The following is a 21475-nucleotide window of genomic DNA, read 5'->3' as shown; positions in this document are numbered from 1 at the left end:
GTACTGTGGGAACGCAATCAGCCGGCTGGTCAGTATGCAGGGCTGGGCTCGTGTGTGTGCCGCGACTTTGGGCGCAGCAGCAAAATATTTTCGCCGGGCAAAGGAAGTCTAAATAAATTGTATCCACACTTGAAAGAAGTCAAAAATTAACGTATGAAAAAATTTGCACTTTGCATTTTAATGCAGAAATTTGCTTGCACATTGCTTTTATATGAATTTTGCTGATATTTTCATTTTTTCCCCCCAGCAGAACGGAAAAGGTAAATTTCGCAGTTCATCATTGTATAAATTATTATCTACGTTGCATGCGAGCTTATACCCGCGCCGGTCTTTCTCACACACAACAGGCCGAATTACATTACAAGATAAATTAATTTTTAATTAATTAATTTCATCTTGATTTATGTTTCCCAGCTCGGCGGAATTATTAGAAATTAAACGGTGATGTGCATGTAATACAATCCGCTCATAGTCGATAAATCAAAAGTGTGCGCGGCTTAGGAAGATGGTCACTTGCTGGCCGCGCTGCAGAGAAGAAAAGTGGCTGTCCGGAGTGGGAGGAGTTTCGGGAAAAATGGTTTTTTTATCGTTCGGACGTCCACACACACAGATTTATAATGCACAGATTCATTAAAGAACCATTAAATCAAAAGTTGCATGAGGAAAGATTTTTATTGCCAAAGAGGGAAATGTTTTAGAAAATTATTATAAAAGTGAAATGATTATTATACAAGAGGATTACATGAAAGTAATGAGCCGAGTTTGAAATGCTGCGCAAACTTTCGATGTTTGCCAGTCGGAGCACGAAAATTGTGCCACACTTGAAAAATAATCCACCTAGGGGAAAGAACGGAGCATTGAAAAAGTTCTTGTCGGCGGGCGCTATAATAACACACCTCGGCTCATTTACTCCGCTTTGCTCCCCAAAACGAACAATGAGGAACATTCCTCGTGTGCGCGCTTTGGATGAAAAAAAAAATATAATAAGCAGCGCCGCGCGATAATTTGTTAATTAAAACGCGTTACGCTGCACTCTTGGGTCGCAGGTGCCGACGATATAATATATTTTTGTCAATTGCCGACGCATCGCACCCAATGTAGCCCTTACAAATCTGGTTTTTCGTCCGCCAGCACGCATCGTCATTATATCACCGAATGCAGGCCGTCTTTATCTCTTCCGGATAGAAACGCCGCGTGTCGAGTTCAAAAAAGAGTTGAGGAGGCGTTCGTAGGGTTGCGTAGAGTGTCATCATCTCCACGTGTTTCTAGATCTTTCATTGCGCATAAATATGTCGCAGAGGGGCTGAATGGGGACCTGAAAAAATTGGCGAGACTTGCGCCAGCAAAATTCGTTTCGGTTGATTTATTTTATTCAGGTTTTTGCAGTTTTGGTGCGTTTTTATAGAGGATGACAAATTATTAAAATTAAATTGTCAGGTGGAATTTTTTGATAATTTTATAAATTTTCAAGATATTTTTTATAGCGACGAAATATTTTCCTTCTTTAATATTTTTATAAAAATTTTGGATGAAATAAATAAGTATCCATTAAAAAAATAGCAGCACAAACAATGCTAATAATATAATTATATATTTTAAGAACTAATATTTTACATTTTTTTTACCATTTTTACTAGAGCATATTTTTTTAGCTTTTAAAATATTTACAAGTATATTTTATTAAAAAATATATATTATTATATAATATTTTTTTTTCTTTTTTATGTATCACATAATTCATCAATGGTTTTTTAATGTCATATTATTTTAAAAGTCAGAAGAATAATCCTTATAGTATATATATTATGTCTTGTGCTTCACATGAATGATAATATTATCAATAACTATTAGCATATATTGTCTTCAACTCCCGAGTCTTTGCCATATTTTCTACAAAAATTACATTCTATCAATATTAGATTTCAGAATTAATTTTATATTTGCCTTTGTTGTTGGTGCATTCATTACCCGATATTAGACGCGCTCTAAACGTGAAAATGGATCAAATCGATCAGTCCAATATAAAAAACGCAGCGCCCCAGGTGCCGCTGGGAAAATGAACCCACCTTGTGCTCTTTCATTGACGAGAGGCACCTCCGATTCATTCTGCTCCCCCTTCCGTTCCCGTTCTTGGGTCCCTTGATCCCTCCGAGAAATGGATATTGGATCCAACTGCCGCAGGATGATCGGCCGTGCGGGAGGAAGTATTAATATTTTTTTCAGTGATTTGATTTTTCTCTCGGGCGCACGGGTTTTGTGGTAAAAAATAAACTCCTTTTGCCTTCTCTGGCGCGTTCCCAAGCCGGCCTTCTCGAGACGAATCGGCCAGCGGTTATAATTATATGGCGTATGACTTTAATTTAGTTAGGAGAGGAGTTTAGTTACACCAAAAGCGAAAGAGTTGTGGCTTTTTTCACACTTTTCGGAGACCACACCAATCGAAAATTTCCACCGATGTGAAAGTTTGGTCCCCTAATTCCGAGTGTAATGGCTTTATTAAACGACTCATGTACAAAAAGCGCGATTCCGATTCGATTCCATTCAAACTCGGAATGGAATTTGTGGTTGAGATTTCTTGCCTCCAAGGGAAAGCAGCGTCTCTTCTTCGGTTTCGGGTTCACTGAGTTCGATTGGGCTCTGAAACATTTTTCGATTTTCGCCGCAAATTACAGGGGCAAGTAGAGCAGACAACAAAGTGCGAGCATTCACTCCATCTATTTCTGTTATTAAGGGAAAGCATTCAGCAGCTTCGCGCTTGAAATTATTATGGCGACGAAATTTGTATTATATTGTTTCTCCGTCTTGCTGCTCGAGCACGTATACCAAGCTCTCGAGTAAAGACTCACACATATACACTTTTTGCTGCTGCTGATGTAATTGCCCAAAGATGTGAACCCAGCGAGACGCCGTCAGAATAATTTTCGCAATTATTTATGTCCCACCGCTTTTAATTTTACGAGAGTGAAATTTGCACGCAACTCTATATATAAGGTGTACAAAAATAAAAACTTCAGCACATTTTTGCCAGGGCAATTAGGTAGAAGATTTGAAACTAATTGAAAAAAGAAGGAAAATTTCCGCGTTGCATGTGACTAGGACATTTATCATTTGCAAATTGAAAGTCAGCCAAAAACAGCATAGTAGAAAGACGAGAGATGAATAGCTGAAAAATATAAATATAGATTTCTTTCGTAAATAAAAAAATTATTTTTTTAAAAATTCAAGAGAGTTTGAAATGTTTAATTTTTTTATCCATGTGAAAATTTTAAATGAATTGTTATAAATTTAAATTTTATAAAAGCATGGAAGTAATTTTTTTAAATTTTAAATTTCATCCTCGGCGCTTTCTTTACAGTACAAAAGTTATACTTTAAACGTGGCTCATGCCCTACTTAAGAAGAAAATTAAAATAATTATTGATATTTTTAGCCTTTCTTATTAATTATGGAGATAATTTTTTTAAAAATAGTTCAGTGGGAGTTTTTTCTACTTTACTAATTTAAAATCATTTTGTGTATAAAAGGCACGTTCTATATTAAATCTCATTTATGTAAAATACACGTCTCTTGCACTGCACGTAATTACAGTACTCAAGGCACAAGTTAATATGATTGTTTGCTTATTGCCTTCCTCTCGTGCAATTTGCCTGCCGATTAGCATGATTAATTACGTGCGAGCACATGCGTCTTATAAGTGCAGAGTCGATTAGTTCTTGTTTGTGCGCGCAAAATAAGTAATGCACCTCGCATCTCCAATTTGGAAGGCCTTCAGTCAACTTTCTAAATCAAGCGCGCGGGATCATCTACTCGCAGACGCGCGGGAGTAAAAAATTATACGAGCGGCAGTAATGAGCGGATAATTGATGAAATCATGCCGCAGGAACTTTTAATATACGGCACGATTAATTATGTGAGAGAGTGGTGCAGCGGGAAATGCAATTTGCGGAGAAAAACGCCGAGCAGAGATGAGACGCCGCGCCGCGTGGATTTTGTTTTATGTGTTCAGCTCGCCAATTACCCACAACAACCCAGCAGCAAATGATTTATTATATATATTTCTCTTTTGAAACTTTCGATGAAAATGAATTTAATTTTTCAAACGGGAGAAGTTTTAATACTTATTAAAATTTTTCCACGTTTTGGAAATAAAACCAAAATGATCGATTGCTCACCGTTATTCCGCGAGAGCAATAAATCGCCCCTTAACGAACGTTTATACGAGTCGTGAAAAAGTACAATTTGTTCTGAAAAGCGAGCTGATTGGATTTTCTGATTACCGAACAAACTCGCCTCGGCGTGCTGTGCTGTTATTTTCGATTCGCGGCTAATTTTTAATTGCACGCGAGGATGATATAAAAAGTGAGCAGCCTCTCTCAATAAATAAATCCACCATTTTCCGCCGTGCACTCGCACGACAAAGGCCTGCTTTTCAAGCCAACCGAGAGTATTGTTTTTTAATTATCGGGCACAAAGACAGGCAGTGCATGCACCTGGCTAGCTGCTTTTATTAAATAAATCTTGGGAAATGCGGAGACGAGCTTGGCAGCAGCAACTGCGGCTTTTTATTTTAATTATTGAGCTATGCTCGTGTCCTTTAAAACAAACATCAACCATGATGAGGATTGATAATGTGGTCGTTACATCGGGAATTAAATTGATTCTCCGCCGGCCGCGTCTCGACTTTGTTTTATTTAATAAACCAAGCAACCAACCGAGAGAGCGAGCAGACGAAAATCAAGAAAGAAGAGCGATGCCTCATCCACTTGATGTATACGAAAACAGGATAAATTTAATTGAGAGATGTTATTTCAAAAAGGGAGATTTTATCGGGCCACAGCCCCACACGGAATGTATTTTTACCTGTGGCAGGCGAAACGACATTTTTCAAGCGTATAATGGGCCCGGGTGATGATTCTCCTCCAATTATAATGCCCGGCTCAAGTGAATTTTTGTTCAACAAGCAACGGCCAGCGCGTCTCGCGCGCCTAATTAATTTCAAATGCCAGCCGTGCTTCACATTTCTTTGCTTTTCCTCCAAAGTCGTGCGTTTTGTGATGGCCGAAAATGCGGTGCGCGTGTAGAAATAAAAAAAAAAATAGCCAGGCGTACTTGTTATATTATATGGCGAATCTACCACGCGGCATCCGTCTCGGAGATTCATTCAAGTTATCGGCGCTCATCTTAATGGGGTTTGCCGAAAGCGGTCGTAAAAATAATGCTAAATTTGAAGGAATTTCTCGTTTTGCAGGGGCATGGTGAAATACGATATTATGCTTTACACTGTTAGGAAGTTATGCAAATTAGTTTGTCTACAGGGAAGTTATGATTCACTGCCTAATTATTAATGAGTTTGGTTTTTTACTTCAATTTTTTTTGCAGTTTTCAAATGAACCGTTTACTCATAATAATATAATTAATGGAATAAAAATTTATAAAAGAAACTGTAAATTTACTATTATTAATTAATTTTATTAATTTAGAATTAGAAATTTTAGGCATAAAAATTTTATAAATTTAATCTAGAATTGTAACCATTTATTGGCATTGAAATTTTATGGCTACGTAAAATATTGAGCGGGATGAATATGTATTTTAATACTCATGAGCCTCAAAACAAAAATTTATTTAATTTTTAATTTTATGTTTCTGCGAATTTATAAATTTGTAATGTGCATTTTCCCTCGTTTCATTCTCCAGCCAGAACAATCAATCACATTTTTTGAGGCAACCCTTGATAACCTGATATGCTCAACCGGTGCTAAAAAAAAAAGTGAAACCAGGCGCATTCCAAGTGAACCCTCGCGAAGGCCATCCATCGCGCACAACAACTTTTGACTAGAATCCGGCTATGCCCTATTACTATTAGACGATTGTTTTCCGAGCCGCCTGACATGGCCATGCCCAGCGTAAAGAAGAAAAAAAAACAATAATGAGACGCGCCGGTCTGATATGCGTGTGCGTCTCTCGAAAGACAATGCTTCATTCAGCAGCAGGTTTTTGATAATCAAACACTCACAGGGGGCTCTTATTTTCGTTCTCGTCGTTTTTCGTGTTTTTTATTATTCAAGAGGAAGTGTCGTTTTTTATTACACGCGCGCTTCTTGAATCCATTCATTTGCGCGGCGCGACTTGTTTCCCGTGCGCCCGCCGTAAAAATGTTAAAAATCACCCCAAAAATGCAGCAGTTTCCTTTTTCCCTTGATCTCTCCTTTGTTTGTTTACCCGCCGCGCGCAGACCTATGGGATACAAACAGTGCAGTGTGCGCTGTTAAATGCGCCCGCTCTTATCTCGACAGCTTTATTATAATACTGACTCGCGGTGTTTCCTCGGTAATAATATTAAACGGCGTGTGATACGCCAGGAGACAAACTCACACCGGCACATCTCGTCCCCGCGGGCGAATTTCCATGCAGCAGCACCTTCAACAGAAGGCGCGCGGGTTTCGATTGTTTGTTGCGAGAAGAGCGAGCATGAAAGATGTGGAGACGCGTCAAGAGCTGGAAAGATAAAAACTGCGTAAAACGGCACTTAAAACGCTCATTCTTACTTTAAGTGGCGTTTAATTCTCTCCCTTTTAATCGCAAGTAATGTTTTTAGGACACTTATTTTTAAGTTGACAAAGTTAAAGCATCAGTGCTACCGTCTGCAGTGAGACGCTATACTTTAGATTAAAACTTTTTTTAAATAATTTAAAAAAAAATTAAAATTATTGTTTTTATTTAATGTATTGCTTAACATATCGATTTTATTTGTTATATTTCTACATTTATTTTATATTTTATCATTTAATTTAGTTATTTTATTTAATACTTTTCATTTTCTAATTCAACTGTACTCAACGTGTTGTTTGTATAATATTCGAATTATTTTTCTATATTTATTTTGGTCATCATTGTCACTTAACATTAGAATGATTTTAGTTTGCAAATGAACTTCTGAAGTGGCTGTTACAGTTAATTTGCAAGATCGATTATTTTTCTTGGGTTGATTCTAGTGATGTATTATGTTAGACAAAAAATTTAAGATTCTCCAGAAGTCGGAAAAAATTATGTCTCAAGCTTTATTTTATGAGCCATGTATGAATTTAAATTGAAGTTATGAGGTTGCCTTCATCCCAATTTTATCTTCAATTTTGACTGCAAATGAAAACAATTTGAATGAAAAAATGCTTTAAAGTTGATATTTGTTTAACCATCTTTTTACTCTTATAAGGCACAAGTTATTTTTGTTATCTTTCAAGCCGTCATTGACAAATGCGATGCAGATCTTGATGGATCCAAAATATGCCGGGTGGAATTCAGTCTAATTAGAGAAAAATCGTCGCTCTCCTCTCTGTCTTGAGTGGTTGCGGCGCACAATTTAATTAACCGCGCGGCCGCTCCTCTCGCGGGTATCTGCGCCGCGCGTCACCGCATCGGGCACGAGAGATGACTCGTCGCAATAAATAATGTGAGCTGGCGAGGAGAAAAAGAAAGAAAGATCCGCCACTGGGTCGTCTGGCGCGGCACATCTACATAATATTATTATATATAAAAATATATGCATTAGCCACAGGAGCGAGCGAGCATGCCTGCCCATTCTTTTCTGATTAAAGAGTCTTCAGATTATGAGAGATGATGGCATGCGTCAGAGTGGGACGGATGGAGCGAGAGAGAATCTGACACCTGATGCATCGAACCAACTCACACACCTTTTTGTACATACACACATGAGAGAGAAGATGCCGACGCTCGGAGCACACTCATGTGTGTGTTTTTATTAAACGCATTCGTAAACGGTTTGCTCTGCATGCTCTGCGGTAATTCAATGCTTTTAGTTGAGTGGTATTTAAAGGACCTGTCAAAACTTGTGGTTTCACTCATAAACCAAACTTTTTTCATCATACTCCATAATGCTTTTGAGAGACTTATCTATAATAAAAACACCAATAAAATTATTAAAAAATATTAGAATCCCAAATTTTTCTTATACCAATGAAAATAAAGTAGCTTCTTAAAAAAAATGTATTTAACTTCAATTAAATTATTTGTTAAACACAAAGAAAAAGTATTGCTCTAAAAACGTTTGCATATAGGCAACCTGTGTCACATCGCGTGCCTTCTTTTCTCTCCAATCGATGGATTCAATATTGTAGTTTTTGTTTCTATGCTTTCTATACTCACATTTTTTGACATCAATTAATTTTTCTAAATTTTCATTTCTCAAATCTGAGTTACTTTTGCATTTTTCAACCTGTTGCGCACTTGTTTGAGCATTGAACAGATATAAATGTGTAGCAATTTCCTCTTCTCGCTGCTGCTGATCGTCCTCCTTGCAATATAACTCCTGAACCTGAACAATCCACCGTTACTTCTCAAAAGCCGAATTCATATTTTCTCTCTGTGTAGCCAAACTGTGCTCTGGCCACTATACAATCGATAAATTACAGTAGTTTAACGAGCGTGAACGGATAATTAAGACGATTTCTCGCGCAGATGGCGCATCGTCTCCGATATATATTTTTATACATTTTTCTCTTCTCTCTCCGCCGCGAGATTGCAATCACGAAATTGGAAAATCATCACGACGGCCCGCCGACGGATTCCAGCACGGCAGTGGTGCGTTGTTTTTTCGTGGATTTCGCGCTGCTCTCGCGGCCAGCAGCAGAGTATATAAAAATATAATATAGATTCTATAAAATTTTGAAACGGCATCACACACGCTCTCGGAAAAGGCCATTCGTTTCTCCACATTTTTACAATATCTATCTCTCTGCTCTTGAGAAATTGCACGAATTAATAGAAAATATGGCCGCCTTTTGATATATCCAATAAAACAGAGAGAAACGCTCGCGCACACAAAAGTTTTCTGCACGCCACTGCAGAAAAAATGCCCGACAATAAAAAGTGGACTCGGCGGAAACCTTGCTCGTCGCGGCGGTGGATGTGGAAATGTTCTGACTGCGATTTATATTTCACAATTTTTATTGATTGACAGCACTTTCAAACAGGGTGTGGAGACGAGTTTTTGCCATCGACCGATTCGAGAAACGCACAAAATTTTCCCTCTCGCGTATATATGATAATTTATTTGGCGGCTGAAAAACGAGATTTATACGCAAATTATTTTCCTCAAGATTTATGACTGCGCGCGGCCAGGGAGGGATTTTATACAACAGTATTTTAGCAATTTCCTGAATGCAATTTTATAATGTTTAAGAAAATAATTCAAGAAAAACTAGTTCGTTAAAAAAAATTAAAACGTTGTTCCATCATTGACTGAAATTGATTGAACATATAAAATTTTATTAAATAATTTTGAAACGTTATATCTGTTGGGCAAACAAGTTAACAACTCGGCAATAATTTCGTTCGCACGATTTCGCACAAATCGCTGGGCAGTCGAGAGGGTTTTAATAATCTAATTGAGCGGCAGAAGCTGCTGCACGGCCGTGGAAAAAATGGGAGCTCGTCCGTTACTAATTTCCCGGTTTCTGCTGACGATACGAAGAAATCACGTATCATTATCTGTATCGACATAAGAAAGGAGCACGTTGCCTGGGAACTGCTCCGTGAAAACACAAAACGCGCACCCGACCCATAAGCGGTGCTCGCTTACATGTTTCCTCGAGGTACGTTTCGGCGGCACGAGAAAAAAGAAAAGGGCAGTGTCTCGGCGAGCGAATCGTCCTGGGTCCTAATTGGTTCCACCTGTGCCCGCCGATGTGACTTTTCATTTTTATTTATAATTTGTATTATTATAAAAGCAGTCGAAATAAATTGGTTATGAAGATGCAACACCCAGAGCTGTAGGCGCGCACACTCACGGATAGTTGGTTGCTCCAGGGGAGAGGGGGCTCCCGAGGCCACATTCCATACTCCAGGGCAGGTAATAGCTACAGGTAGAAGGCCTCTAGTCACGCAAAGTATATATTATGCTTCTGTCTGTACCTACCACTTTTTATCCCAACAGAGCCTGCACGTCGGTTCGGCGGGCCCGAGCCAGCGAATGAGCGAGATGGATGGATATATATTTTTTAAGAGCGTGTAGTCCGATCCAATAATAAAAATCGTTTCGTTAGGGAAAAATGAAGGTTATTATTAATTTTCGAACTGATAGAGCTTCTCCTCATTAAAATCTTTACTCTTTTTCTCTACTTCAAAAATAATAAAACTGGTCCCGCGTCGGAGATTCCGAGAACAAAAATGTTCTCTCTTCAAGGGAGACAAAACATATATATAAAAGTTTAACCAATTTGGACCACCAAAAATGTTTCCTCGATTTAATTAGGAAAGTCGGCGGCGGCCACGCGGTGACGTGGTTTATGTATTTCGTATTTATCCGCCGACATTCCGAACCACGTCAGCACATTTCTGCCCAAATTTACGACCTGCTGAATAGACGGCCGCCGACACTATTCACGAGCGGCGAAATTTTCTCGAAAAACGGGCCATTCAAACCTTTTTTTCCTCAGGGGAAATGCAGCAAAAATATGTGCAGCGCGCTCAGGGGGAAAATTGGTCACCGCGACGAATGAAAGGGAGAATTTCTCCTTTTGTCCCGCGCTTTCCGAATAAATATGCACGCTCACTGGGATTTTATTTGTGAGAGGAGGTTTCCAATAATATACAAGAGAGCGGTGCTGTAGGTAAAACAACAAAGGCCTCAGGTATATAAAGGGGTCCTTAACAACCACCTCTGGCTGCGCCGTGGGCACGAAGGATGCAAATTACCCACCACTGCTTCTCCCGCGGGCAGTGAGAAATAGTTCTCGTTTTCGTTTCCACCATCATTCATCATCTGTGGAAAGACTGGCCGCGCGCACTAATAAACTGCCGCTTGAGCGTCGGGTCGGTTTTGTAGTTGGCGGGCAGAAGGCGAGCTTTCATTATTCATGTTCGTCAATGAAATTATCTGTCTATCCGCCGCGTGATTTTCGGCTGTGCGCCGCGTCATTTGTAAGGAGAAGGCGCGGTGCCGCCTGATTGACCGGCCGCGCTACAATCCAAGACAACAATGAGCGCCCAACAATCGGAAAAATGATCCCGGCCGGCTTATCTGCAGCCGGCGAGATGATGGTGGTCCGGTTCATGTGAGGCATCAATCAATCACCATTTGAGTGCGCGGGTCTTCGATATTAATTAGGGTTTTCATGATTCCTTGCCTTGCCTTATTTACTTAAAACCCTTTGTAAGCATTATCTTAATCTAAAGCTTTTGAACCTGAAGTTTCTGTAAACAAAAATTCGGTTTAATAAGCTTGGATATTTATCAGAGAGACCTGAGAGGCTTCATTAAAAAACACTGATGAGCAGCTCTAATTAAAAATAAGATTTGTTCATTTTAAATAAAATAAATAAATATAGTCTCCGATTACTTCAATATATATTTTAATATCCAATATAGATTTTAATCTTTCAATATGTTTTGATAGACTTATTATAAAAAGATGCAGAAACAGTGCAGAGCGATGTTTCTATCTATTCAGAACAAATTAATTGTCCATTGTGAGGGCAATGCACAAATAATATTAGAAAAAATTAATAAAGATAATAAACCATTTAAATAGTATATACTTTTTATATTAATTAATCAATTCCTTGCCTATCTATTTTTCTTTAATAAAAATTTATAAAAATAAATTTATTATTAGTTGAAAATTAATAAATGTTTTAAAATGTAATATTTAATTTATATTAAACATTAACATTAGATGGTGAAATAAATTTAAAGTAGGACTCTCCTTGAGTTTTTTGTCGTTTATTATTTAAGAAAAACAATATTCTGCCAATAAACAGGAGATAGTAAAAAGTGCCGCCGTATGAACTGCAAAAGTGCACCAAAAAGCAAAAAACTGCTCTAAAACCCATCGAGGAAAATTCAAATTTAAATTCAAAAATTGCCGTGAATCAACCCTAGCGATCGTAAAATTCTACCACAAACAAATAATATGTCATGCACTATTTTTTATTTTTGCATTTTGTTACAATTATTAAATATTGCACCAGACGCAGATCGCGGATCCAGCTTATTTGGACCTTTTCCAGCATTGGGGAGTGATTACTTTTCAATATCCTGTAATTGAAATATAAGCTGATTTTTTTTATTGAAATCTACAAATTGGTCCACAATAAGCATCTCCCAATTAATTTTGCATTCCACTTATTTCATATTTCGCAAGCATTTTATTTGTATTTTTTTTTTCGCATCAACCTCGGAATTCCTTCACGACTCCCCTATAAAATAGAAGCCGAAAATCACGCGCGGCCGTCGCCTAATTGGGATTCCTCCGCGCCACTGCCCCCGATCGCTTAACAATCGATTGGATCATCTCTTGGGGCCTTTTATTCAGCATCCACCCGACTCAATAAGTACTCGAGCACATTCAAATTCAAATTGAAAAAGAATGCAGGCTCTTTTCCTGCATATGTGCTCTGCTCTCGCACGCCGGCTAGAGAGCAGCACTCCTTCAAGTAGAAAGTCAAAGGTCAATGTATGATCGCTACTTCTCAATGCATAACCTACATACAAAGCGGCTCATTTCACTAATTTGTGTTTAACTTCTTTTTTGCAGAGGTCTTTCACTTTGATTCTCCAAGCTTTTGACAAACACAACGAAAACACCAGGATAGGTGAGCTCACCATTATTTAATTTTTATTGCCTCTAAAATCCGACGCCACGCCGAACCCTTTTCCAACATGCGTTTTCTTCTCTCTCTCTTTCTTTCTCTCTCTGCGTTGGAATAATATTTTATTCTCAAAGTTCTATTTTTTACGTCTGTTTGAACCTTCCGCGCGCGGCTTTAATAGAAGTCGTGAGTTGTGTTGTGTGTGTGTGTGTGCGCTCGAGAACTCGCAGGTGCGTGTGTTGTGTGTTTAGTTTTCGAATTTCTCGATGTAAAGGAGTTATAGAAAATGATTATTACCTGATAATATAATTTCAGGGCTACTCACTCTCTGTTGCACGTCATCGTGCATTCGGCGCTGCCGAAAACGCTATTCCAGTGCGAGATAAACTTTGAATATATTTTATTTTAATTGCCCGAGTGGCCGGGCAGTCGAGCAATAAAAAATAAATGAGCCCGAAATTCTGTCGGATGCAGTCAAATGGATTTTAGTGTGTTGCTCTCGCAGTCAAACTCACTCAAAGTAATTTAGCAGATCACTGTAAAAAGACTGTGGGTGCGCCTCTTCTCATTTCTCATCATCAGCTCATGTGCCCGAGCGCAGAGTTATTATCGTTCTGAATGCCATGGGAATTTTTGGTTCACTGAGCACGACGCGGTAGTTCCTTTATGGAATCCGGAATTTTTAAATTGAATCAAACACATCCTCCTGCCGACTTCTTCCCTAGATTATTGTTATTATAAATTAATTTGTTTATTCTGGCTCTGCATTATTTCTAATTAATTTTAATTGTTTTTAGCTAAACCAACTGCATAAATGCTTTAGAAATTTTTATAAATAGAAATAAAAATATAATAAACTGAGAACTAATATTAAAATTTGTGTGATTTTATATTTTATAAAATCATTTATAAAATTTCATAATTTTCTGCAATTTTATTCTGTGTATTTGAAATTTTAATTATTAAATAATATTAAATACAATTACGGGTTTAATTTTTGTCTTACATTAACTTAATTAAAAATATGTAATTCCAATCTTCATTTTGATAACACGTAGAGAGTCATCAATGATTATCAACAAAAGATTCTAATTTTTCATTCTACTTTACCACTGTAAGAATCAGAGCTAATGCAAAATTATTTTAAAGTAACGATAATTGACATGTCTTAAAATTGTAAGTGATTTTTCTTTCATTTCATAATGACCAAATTTTATTGCTAGATCGTATGCAAAAATACATTTTAAATTTAATTTCTATAATTTTCTGCTATACACATAGCCACATTTTTAATTAAAATTTCAAACCATGCGGAGGGTTTTCAGTCTATGCCGTCAGCATATCTAAAATCCTGTTCACAAAACCTGCAGCGTTGACACAGATCGGAATTGAAATTCTGTGGAGCCTCTTGCCTTTCTTTCTTCAGGATCAAAGTGCAAAGGCACAAAAACCCACAAAGTGACCGTCAATCCATACAGCACATGCATACACAACACATTCTCTTTACTTTTATATGTCATAACAAAATAATTAACATCAGCAGCAGCCGGCAAACGCGACACGAATTAATACTTCCAATTCCACCGGTTTCGGGAAATTTCATGCATAAATTTCAAGCCGCGCGGCCTCGATTCCCGCGTGTCTGCAGGGTCTATAAATATTTCCCGACGCGCAAAGTGTGCTTGGAAATTGTAATCAGCGCGCCGAGTCGTCGCTCGGTCGCGGGAAAACGAGTTTGATATCGTCCGAATAATGCAGAGTCTAACGGCCGCGATGCTGCATGCTTGGAATGCACAATCTCAAGTACCGAAGGGAATTCATCTCTAAACGCTTCTCTTTTCCGCAGCCGAAGACCGTCTGATCGAAGGGGCCACTTATTCAGGCATCATTGAGCCCAGCACTGAATGGCACACTTTGACACACAAAGGTCAAACGGCCAACTTTACCTATAGGATACGTGTGCAATGTGATGCCAACTACTACAATGTGACCTGCACGAGCTTCTGCAGGCCGCGGAACGACAAATTTGGGCATTACAATTGCAGCAAAACTGGCGAAAAGATCTGCATGGAGGGATGGCAGGGGAATAACTGTGATGTTGGTAAGTCGCCTTTTTATATTGGATAATTTTATTTTATCTCATTGCATTTCAAATTAATCCAAATTTAATTTTTTTTTCTTGTTTGTTTCAATTCCTTTCCAATATTTAAATTTGGATTTTTTTATTATTTTAGTTATCATGGTAACTAAATTTAGTACTGAAACTTAGCTATTCCTTCTCAATAATTCTTTGAGTTGAGACTGTACATTTTTATAATTGTTTTGTTTTCTATTTCTTCTTATTCTAACAGTTCCCTCCGTATTTGTGTCTGGGAACTAAAACGAGCGTTTCCAATTCATTTCCCAGAACGACATTTGTGAAAATTGACTGTGCCGTTTGGTTTTTAATCAAGCAATGCAAATTTTGTTCCCCTTCGGACGGAATGCGTGCATATTTTACCGAGCAAGCAAAAGCGAAAGTTGTCGGTTTTTCTCTTTAGCATGGCCGACTGTACGAAGAGAATCCATAAACATCATCTCTCGCATCAAGGAGAGAGAGATATGCCGCGACATGAGTGTTTAGAAATTCACTTGATCCGCGCCTCAGGTCATTTCCTATTAGCACGACTCTCTTCTTCATCATGCGCCACACTTCTCCCATTATTCCTAAATGAATCATTTGCCCTGTGGTGAAGAAGCGATTCATTTATCTTTTCAAAAGATGCATATACGGGTGTCTTATGTTATCAACCCATGATTTAGTTATAGTTGTATCAACTTAATTACCACCATTTATTAACATAACGCTCTAGTCAAAATATTTTTCAACCGATGACTTTGCAAGGAAATGTAATTAATAATTATGAAAGCTGCACAGTAAAAGTATTTAATTTAATTAATTGATGAATGAAATCCTCACAATTATTAGGAAACCTCAAATCTATATAAAAAAATAGCAAAATACATCAAATATTTATGTCTTTAAAAATAAATATTTATATTAGAAAAAAAAAGAAAGCACAATTTTAAGGTAACAATATTCATATATTTCAATTAGTTTCATGCTTTTTCATTTTTTAATAATCCTATAAGAAAATCATAATTTAATAAAAGAATCTTCCAAATTGAGATTGATAAAAACTGAAATATTTCATGCAACTTTCTTCCACTATGTTTTAGTAATTTTAATTTATGGTTTGAAAATTGTGAAAAACCAACAATCTACTTAAATCAAAAATTTCAAATCGGTTCCTGAAGCTGCTGTGTAAAAATTTTTCATCAGGTGTTATTTTTAAACTCGTTTTCTCCGCCCAAACAAAATAACTAACCGTGTCTAGAACCAAAGTTTGAAAACAAAATCCGTGTTACTAAAAGAAAATCCTCCAAACGGCGCCAGCAGAAATTTAATTTTCCCCTTTTCCGTCGAGACACTTCTTCTATTTCCCTGGCTAGACAGATATCCTTTTTTTTGCTTCTTTTCAAACATACAGTTTGTTTGTGCGAATTGACAAAAGCGACAAAAAAATCGTTGAAAGACCAGGTAAATCCAAACAGAGCAGCTAGCGTGTGTTATTCATCGGGGCTCAATCGACAAGGGCCTCTATTTTGACACTCATGGACCCCCTGGCTGGTTATTATGTGGCCCGTCTGTGTCTCTATCGCACTTGTTGGCGCCAGCAGAGATCAGGCCAGCAGCTTCCACATCGGGAGCCGCGCGAGGAGAGGGAAATCGTGGAGCAAAAAATCGCCCCTCGGGCGGACGGGGCGGTCGACCGTTTACCGCGCCGCACCATTATACAATACACTAATCAATTAATTATAGATTTCAGTGCCAATTTCGCTTCTCCGAAACTCATCTCTCTCTGCGTAATTTGTTGCAGCTATTTGTAAAAAAGGTTGCAGTCAGCATGGCAAGTGTGATCGACCCGGGGAGTGCGAGTAAGTGGAGATTTCATGCTTCTTTTTGTGCGTTTCGTCTGGAAAATGAGTAAATTATGATTGATGATTCTTCAATTTTCGACCCTCTCTCGCGGAACAAGCAAAAAAATATAATTTTTTGCCTCCGTGCGCGAGTCAACCGCAGGAGCTTTTTTCCAAAGCGCGGTAATAAATTTCTTAATTCTGCGTTGTCAAGAGCCGAGAGTTGTGAAGAATGATTGATATAATTTTTTGCCCTGGCCAATAATTATCTTTATTACTCGTTATTTGGGAAAAACGCCTCTACAACAACAGTTGTTAAAAAGCATTTAGCACATTTTTAAAATTTTCACTCTACTAGAAAAAAACTCTTGTTATGTCCTTGAATTTTCGTCACTTCTTGCGACTAACTCGAATTGTTCGCCCCTAAAAAGAGTAAAATGTCCAATTTGCGCCACCGTTCTTTTTTTTCTTTGATCACGCTCCATCGAAAAGTGGCGATAATTCTGCGCCAACAAAGACTGAAAATTCCCACCGGGCGCAAATTTCCCACGATTTTTTTCAATCTCAGAGGCAGCTACCGACTGTGCTGAGGTATATCATACCGGTAGGTGTATTAAACGTACGTTTTTTTGGCTTTTCAGCTGCAGACAAGGTTGGGAAGGCGAGTTGTGCACCAAGTGTTCGCCATACCCGGGGTGCAAGCACGGCTACTGCAGCAACAAGCCTTGGGAGTGCATTTGCAATGATAATTGGGGTGGCATTCTTTGCGACCAAGGTGAGTGCAAGCAACAATCAACTTTTTATCTCCTGATTATGTATGTATACCGCTCGGGGCTCTTCGAAAGTGATTTTATTCCACGATATAATTTTTAAATAATGTTTTTATTTTAACAATTTTCAGATCCTAAAAAGATTTTTATGAAGAAATAGTGTGGTGTCTTTGACTTTTTAACCTAAAAATTAAATTTTATGTTAAGTTTGCAGAAACATTATGAACACAAAACAATTTTACTTTATTTTAGAAAAATTCAAAATTTTTATTTCACGAAAAAAAAATCAATCTGATTTCTTCTATGTATAATTAATTGGTAATTATATATTATTTTTAATTTCACTTTTAAAATGTAAAAAATTAAAACCACAAAAATTAAAACTCTTTCTTATAAAAGTATAATATAATTTTTTTATTTCATTTTTTGATGAGAACTTGAAGTGATGCCAGTAAAAAATGGAATCAACACAAATCACGCAGTGGGAAAGTCGCCCAGATTCGAGAGCCCCGTCGGCATGAGTTGTCATGACATAAACGCGCGGTGTGCGTTTTTGTTCTCATTCACGCTGCTTCGCATGCAACACCCGTTAGAGCTTGTGACAAAACGAGAGCCAATATTTTTTCACGCCGCGCCATTCAGCCGTTCCTGACCGGCCTTTTAATCAATTAATTAACATCCGCCGCGGCCTGGGACAATCCCAGGTTCTCAGCTGCTCCGCGGCGCAGAGACAAAGTCGTATCAGTGTACCCGCTTAATTGCCGACTTGTAGTCTTTTGGCTCGCCCAAATTGGGCCCGCGCCGCCGCCGCCGCGAGTGCAAGTATTCGCGGTGCAAAAAGATCGCCAAACCCGTTTTTCCGAAGAGCACGCAGACGACGACGACGCGCTCACTTTTGAACCTTGGTTTGGCAACAGGTGGTTTTTGACCAGTTCCATTTCACTGCTGCATCTCACGGCGTTTTTGTCCCTGGCGTTGTGTGATCGCAGTTTTTGTACAATATCAACATTTATCGCAATTCCGAGAAGTCAATGATTCAATATCCAGATATAAAATTTATTCCTCTATAACTAATTTATAATGCTCTTATTACTGATTATTATTTATATTTTTAATTGATGTTTTTAAGTATTTTTATATTAATTAATCCTTTAAATTGTAAATTTCCTAGAAATAAGAAAATTATTGCAAATTTTATTAATTTAAATTTAAAAGAAAATTTTTTTAAAAATTTTAAATTGTTTAATTTGATAATTATCAAAAACTATTTTTTAATAAAATCTGGTAAAATATTAATGAATAAAACTGCAAATCATCAAAGTTAATCTTCATTAAAATAAAATAATTATGATTAAAACCTGTCAAAATCCACCTGTCGTCCGTCGATGCGTCGCCCGCCTGGTTTGAAACGGTTTTTTGCGCGAGCACCCAAAACTCGACGGATCACAAAATGTTCTGAGAAGTGTTGCATTTTGAAAAGGCGGAGGGAAAAAAGCGGCCTCGCCGCATGGGCACGACCGCGAGCCACGCAGCCAGAGACAAAAGAGAAATTAATGAGAGTGCATTAATTGTTGTCGGGCAGATCTCAACTACTGCGGCACTCACGCGCCGTGCCACAACGGCGGCACCTGCAACAACATCGCCCCCAACAAGTACCAGTGCAGCTGCCCCGAGGGCTTCTCAGGCATCGACTGCGAGATCGTGGAGAACCCGTGTGCCGTTGCCCCGTGCAAGAACAAAGGCGTCTGCTCCGAAGCCAACGGACACTTCAACTGCACCTGTGCCCCCGGATGGACCGGACACACTTGCGAAACCAGTGAGTTCAAAGTTCGATTGCTGCGCTTAAGCAGCCTCTTTGCCAATCCATCAATCAAGGTGAAAACGCAAAAGTAACTGTCAATTGAGTCTTGCGCAATTGCAAATGACTAAAAAAAATTCAGATTGTTATCTTGAAATCTTCATAATTTTAAATTTAAATAAACGAACACATTTAATTAAAAAATTTGCTAATATATAATAATAATAATCCCCACCTTCTGTCATTTGTAACCTACAAATTTGTTTTTATCAAGGGCAAACCTTTTTTAGAGCCTATTAAAAATAATTAGACGTCCTGCTTAATCAGTTGCACACCTTGATCGATTCTCCCTTGAGTTCAGTGTCTCTCTGTCAGATTCTTAACGTCAAGTCTCGAGAAAAAAAATTCCTTGGCGAACCCTTGTGTGCGCCCGTTTCCTGCTTAATGCCTTGCTCTCGCGCAGCACCGAGGTCACATAGCTTCTTCTTGTGTCTTGACAGATATCGATGAGTGCGTCTCCTCGCCCTGCAAGAACGGCGGCACCTGCGACGACCTGGTCAACAACTACAGGTGCAATTGCCAGCTCGGATGGAAGGGACCCACTTGTGAAGAAGGTACGTGTCTATTTATTTTTGATCCGTCGGATTTATTGTCATCCCATTTTTCTTCTTAAGATGACGCTTTTATTAGCCCTTCACTCTTTTCCATTCCCCCTTTGACAGCTTCTTTTTTTTCTTCGCATTTATTTTTATCGTAATTAATTCCGAGTCGTCAGGTTGAAGATGAATCGTCGTTGAAAATGAGTCAAAATACTCGCACACGCGGTTGAAAAATTATTGCCATTGCTCATTTGAATAAACAGTTACGTGGTGTTTGTAGCACATTTGCCGGATAATTGAAGATGTTTGCAGAAATTTATGACCAGGGAAGCTTTTATCCGCATCGTCATATATTCTCCTCTTAAGAAAATTTAAATATTATAAATTACAAATTAAATTTTCTAACCAAAAATCAATTTAATTTTTTTCAAATTTGTTTTTTTTAATATTTGGAGATGTGCAAAATATATAAAATTGATTTGCAGTGAAATGAAACCTTGAACCCGTGCCGAATTCTATTTCAAGTGGCGAAAGTTTGGTGGTTTTGGAAGCCGCAAGTTTTCATTAGCTGCGGAGAGCGCCGATAATTTCAGGTTTGCGGCGCAAACTTCTGTTTTCCAAACCGCAGCCGCGTGAGCTATTCGTGGGGTGCATTTGATTTTCTCCTCCGTCGGGGCAAATATATGAAAAAGGCTTTATGCAATTAAGAGTGGGCGGTAGTGAGCGTTTAACATAATAATAAGACGCGCAAGAGGCTGCAATCAGGAGCGTGATTTAGAGAGAGAAGCCCCCAAACAAAGCCTCTCTCGCAACCCATTTCGGCGGCCAGGAAAAGCAATTATCAGCATCAACCGCGCCGGACTGCTGCAGCACCTTCGGAAAACACGCCATTTAGGAGATTTAATTAGGTCTGCTGGTAATTTAACACACACGGTGCTTATAAATTTTTCCTCAAAAGTTCAGCCCCTCCCGCAAGGCCTCTTCAGCCGCGGTATAAAATCTTTTATTCTCTGATTATAAAAAAAGCCTCCCTGGTATAAAAACTGCAGAGGGGCTGTTAAATTTTTAAAATTTTATTGCCTTGATTTTTTATGATGTTTTTAAACTTTTAAATAATTTTGTTACATTTATTTAATTTATTTTTTAATTAATATAATAAACGTAAAAAGTTCAACTTTAATTCTTATTATATAAAATGTGTTTTTGCGTTGTTAACGGTTGTTAAAAAATAATTCTTAGGTCAACAGCGCACCTTTCGAACAAAAAGTTATCCTTTGCAATTTCTCAGCTCAATTTAGCATCTGTGGCCCACAAGTCAGGAGGTCGTGCCCCGCTGCCTGCGCGTAATTTATAGACCGACTGTGAAAGCAAAAAGGTTTTTTATTAGATCACTGCATAACTTGCGAAAAGAAAAAAGGCACATAAAAATACTGCTTCAACATCTGCGGGGTTTCCAACGCTTTTTTATAATTGATTGCGCAATAATTTTGATCAATCAAAAGCAAACTTCATTTCCCGAATCGCTCTTTCCTTTTCCTCGTCAGGCTGAAATCTGTGAATGTACGAGGAAAGTTCTCCGACGCTCTCGATTTGATAAACCGAACTTGAACATCAGCACATGCAACATCCTCTGCCTCCGCTTTGATTAATGCTCGCGATTTCCCCAGCGCAGAACCCATCGCTTGACGCAGATTGAAGCGCGCGGTTCGCCCAAGCCCAGAATTATTATCGTTCGGCTGCA

At 38.3% G+C, this 21475-nt stretch overlaps 1 protein-coding gene across 2 annotated transcripts in view; it reads left to right on the top strand.

Annotated features, from left to right (window-relative positions):
- LOC132200101 (protein jagged-1b) overlaps positions 1-21475 on the top strand; it is a 51352-nt gene that overhangs the window by 22015 nt on the left and 7862 nt on the right. For both annotated transcript variants that reach the window (XM_059625304.1, XM_059625303.1), the window contains exons 3-8: positions 12553-12610; positions 14454-14708; positions 16528-16585; positions 17209-17342; positions 18920-19153; positions 19636-19749. In XM_059625304.1, coding sequence (XP_059481287.1) covers positions 12553-12610; positions 14454-14708; positions 16528-16585; positions 17209-17342; positions 18920-19153; positions 19636-19749 — 853 coding nt within the window. The remainder of the gene's footprint in view (positions 1-12552; positions 12611-14453; positions 14709-16527; positions 16586-17208; positions 17343-18919; positions 19154-19635; positions 19750-21475) is intronic.

The sequence above is a fragment of the Neocloeon triangulifer genome, unplaced genomic scaffold (assembly GCF_031216515.1).
Source record: "Neocloeon triangulifer isolate White Clay Creek 2 clone unplaced genomic scaffold, ASM3121651v1 ptg000014l, whole genome shotgun sequence".
Lineage (NCBI taxonomy): Eukaryota > Metazoa > Arthropoda > Insecta > Ephemeroptera > Baetidae > Neocloeon > Neocloeon triangulifer.
This window is presented reverse-complemented; position numbering and strand designations above follow the sequence as displayed.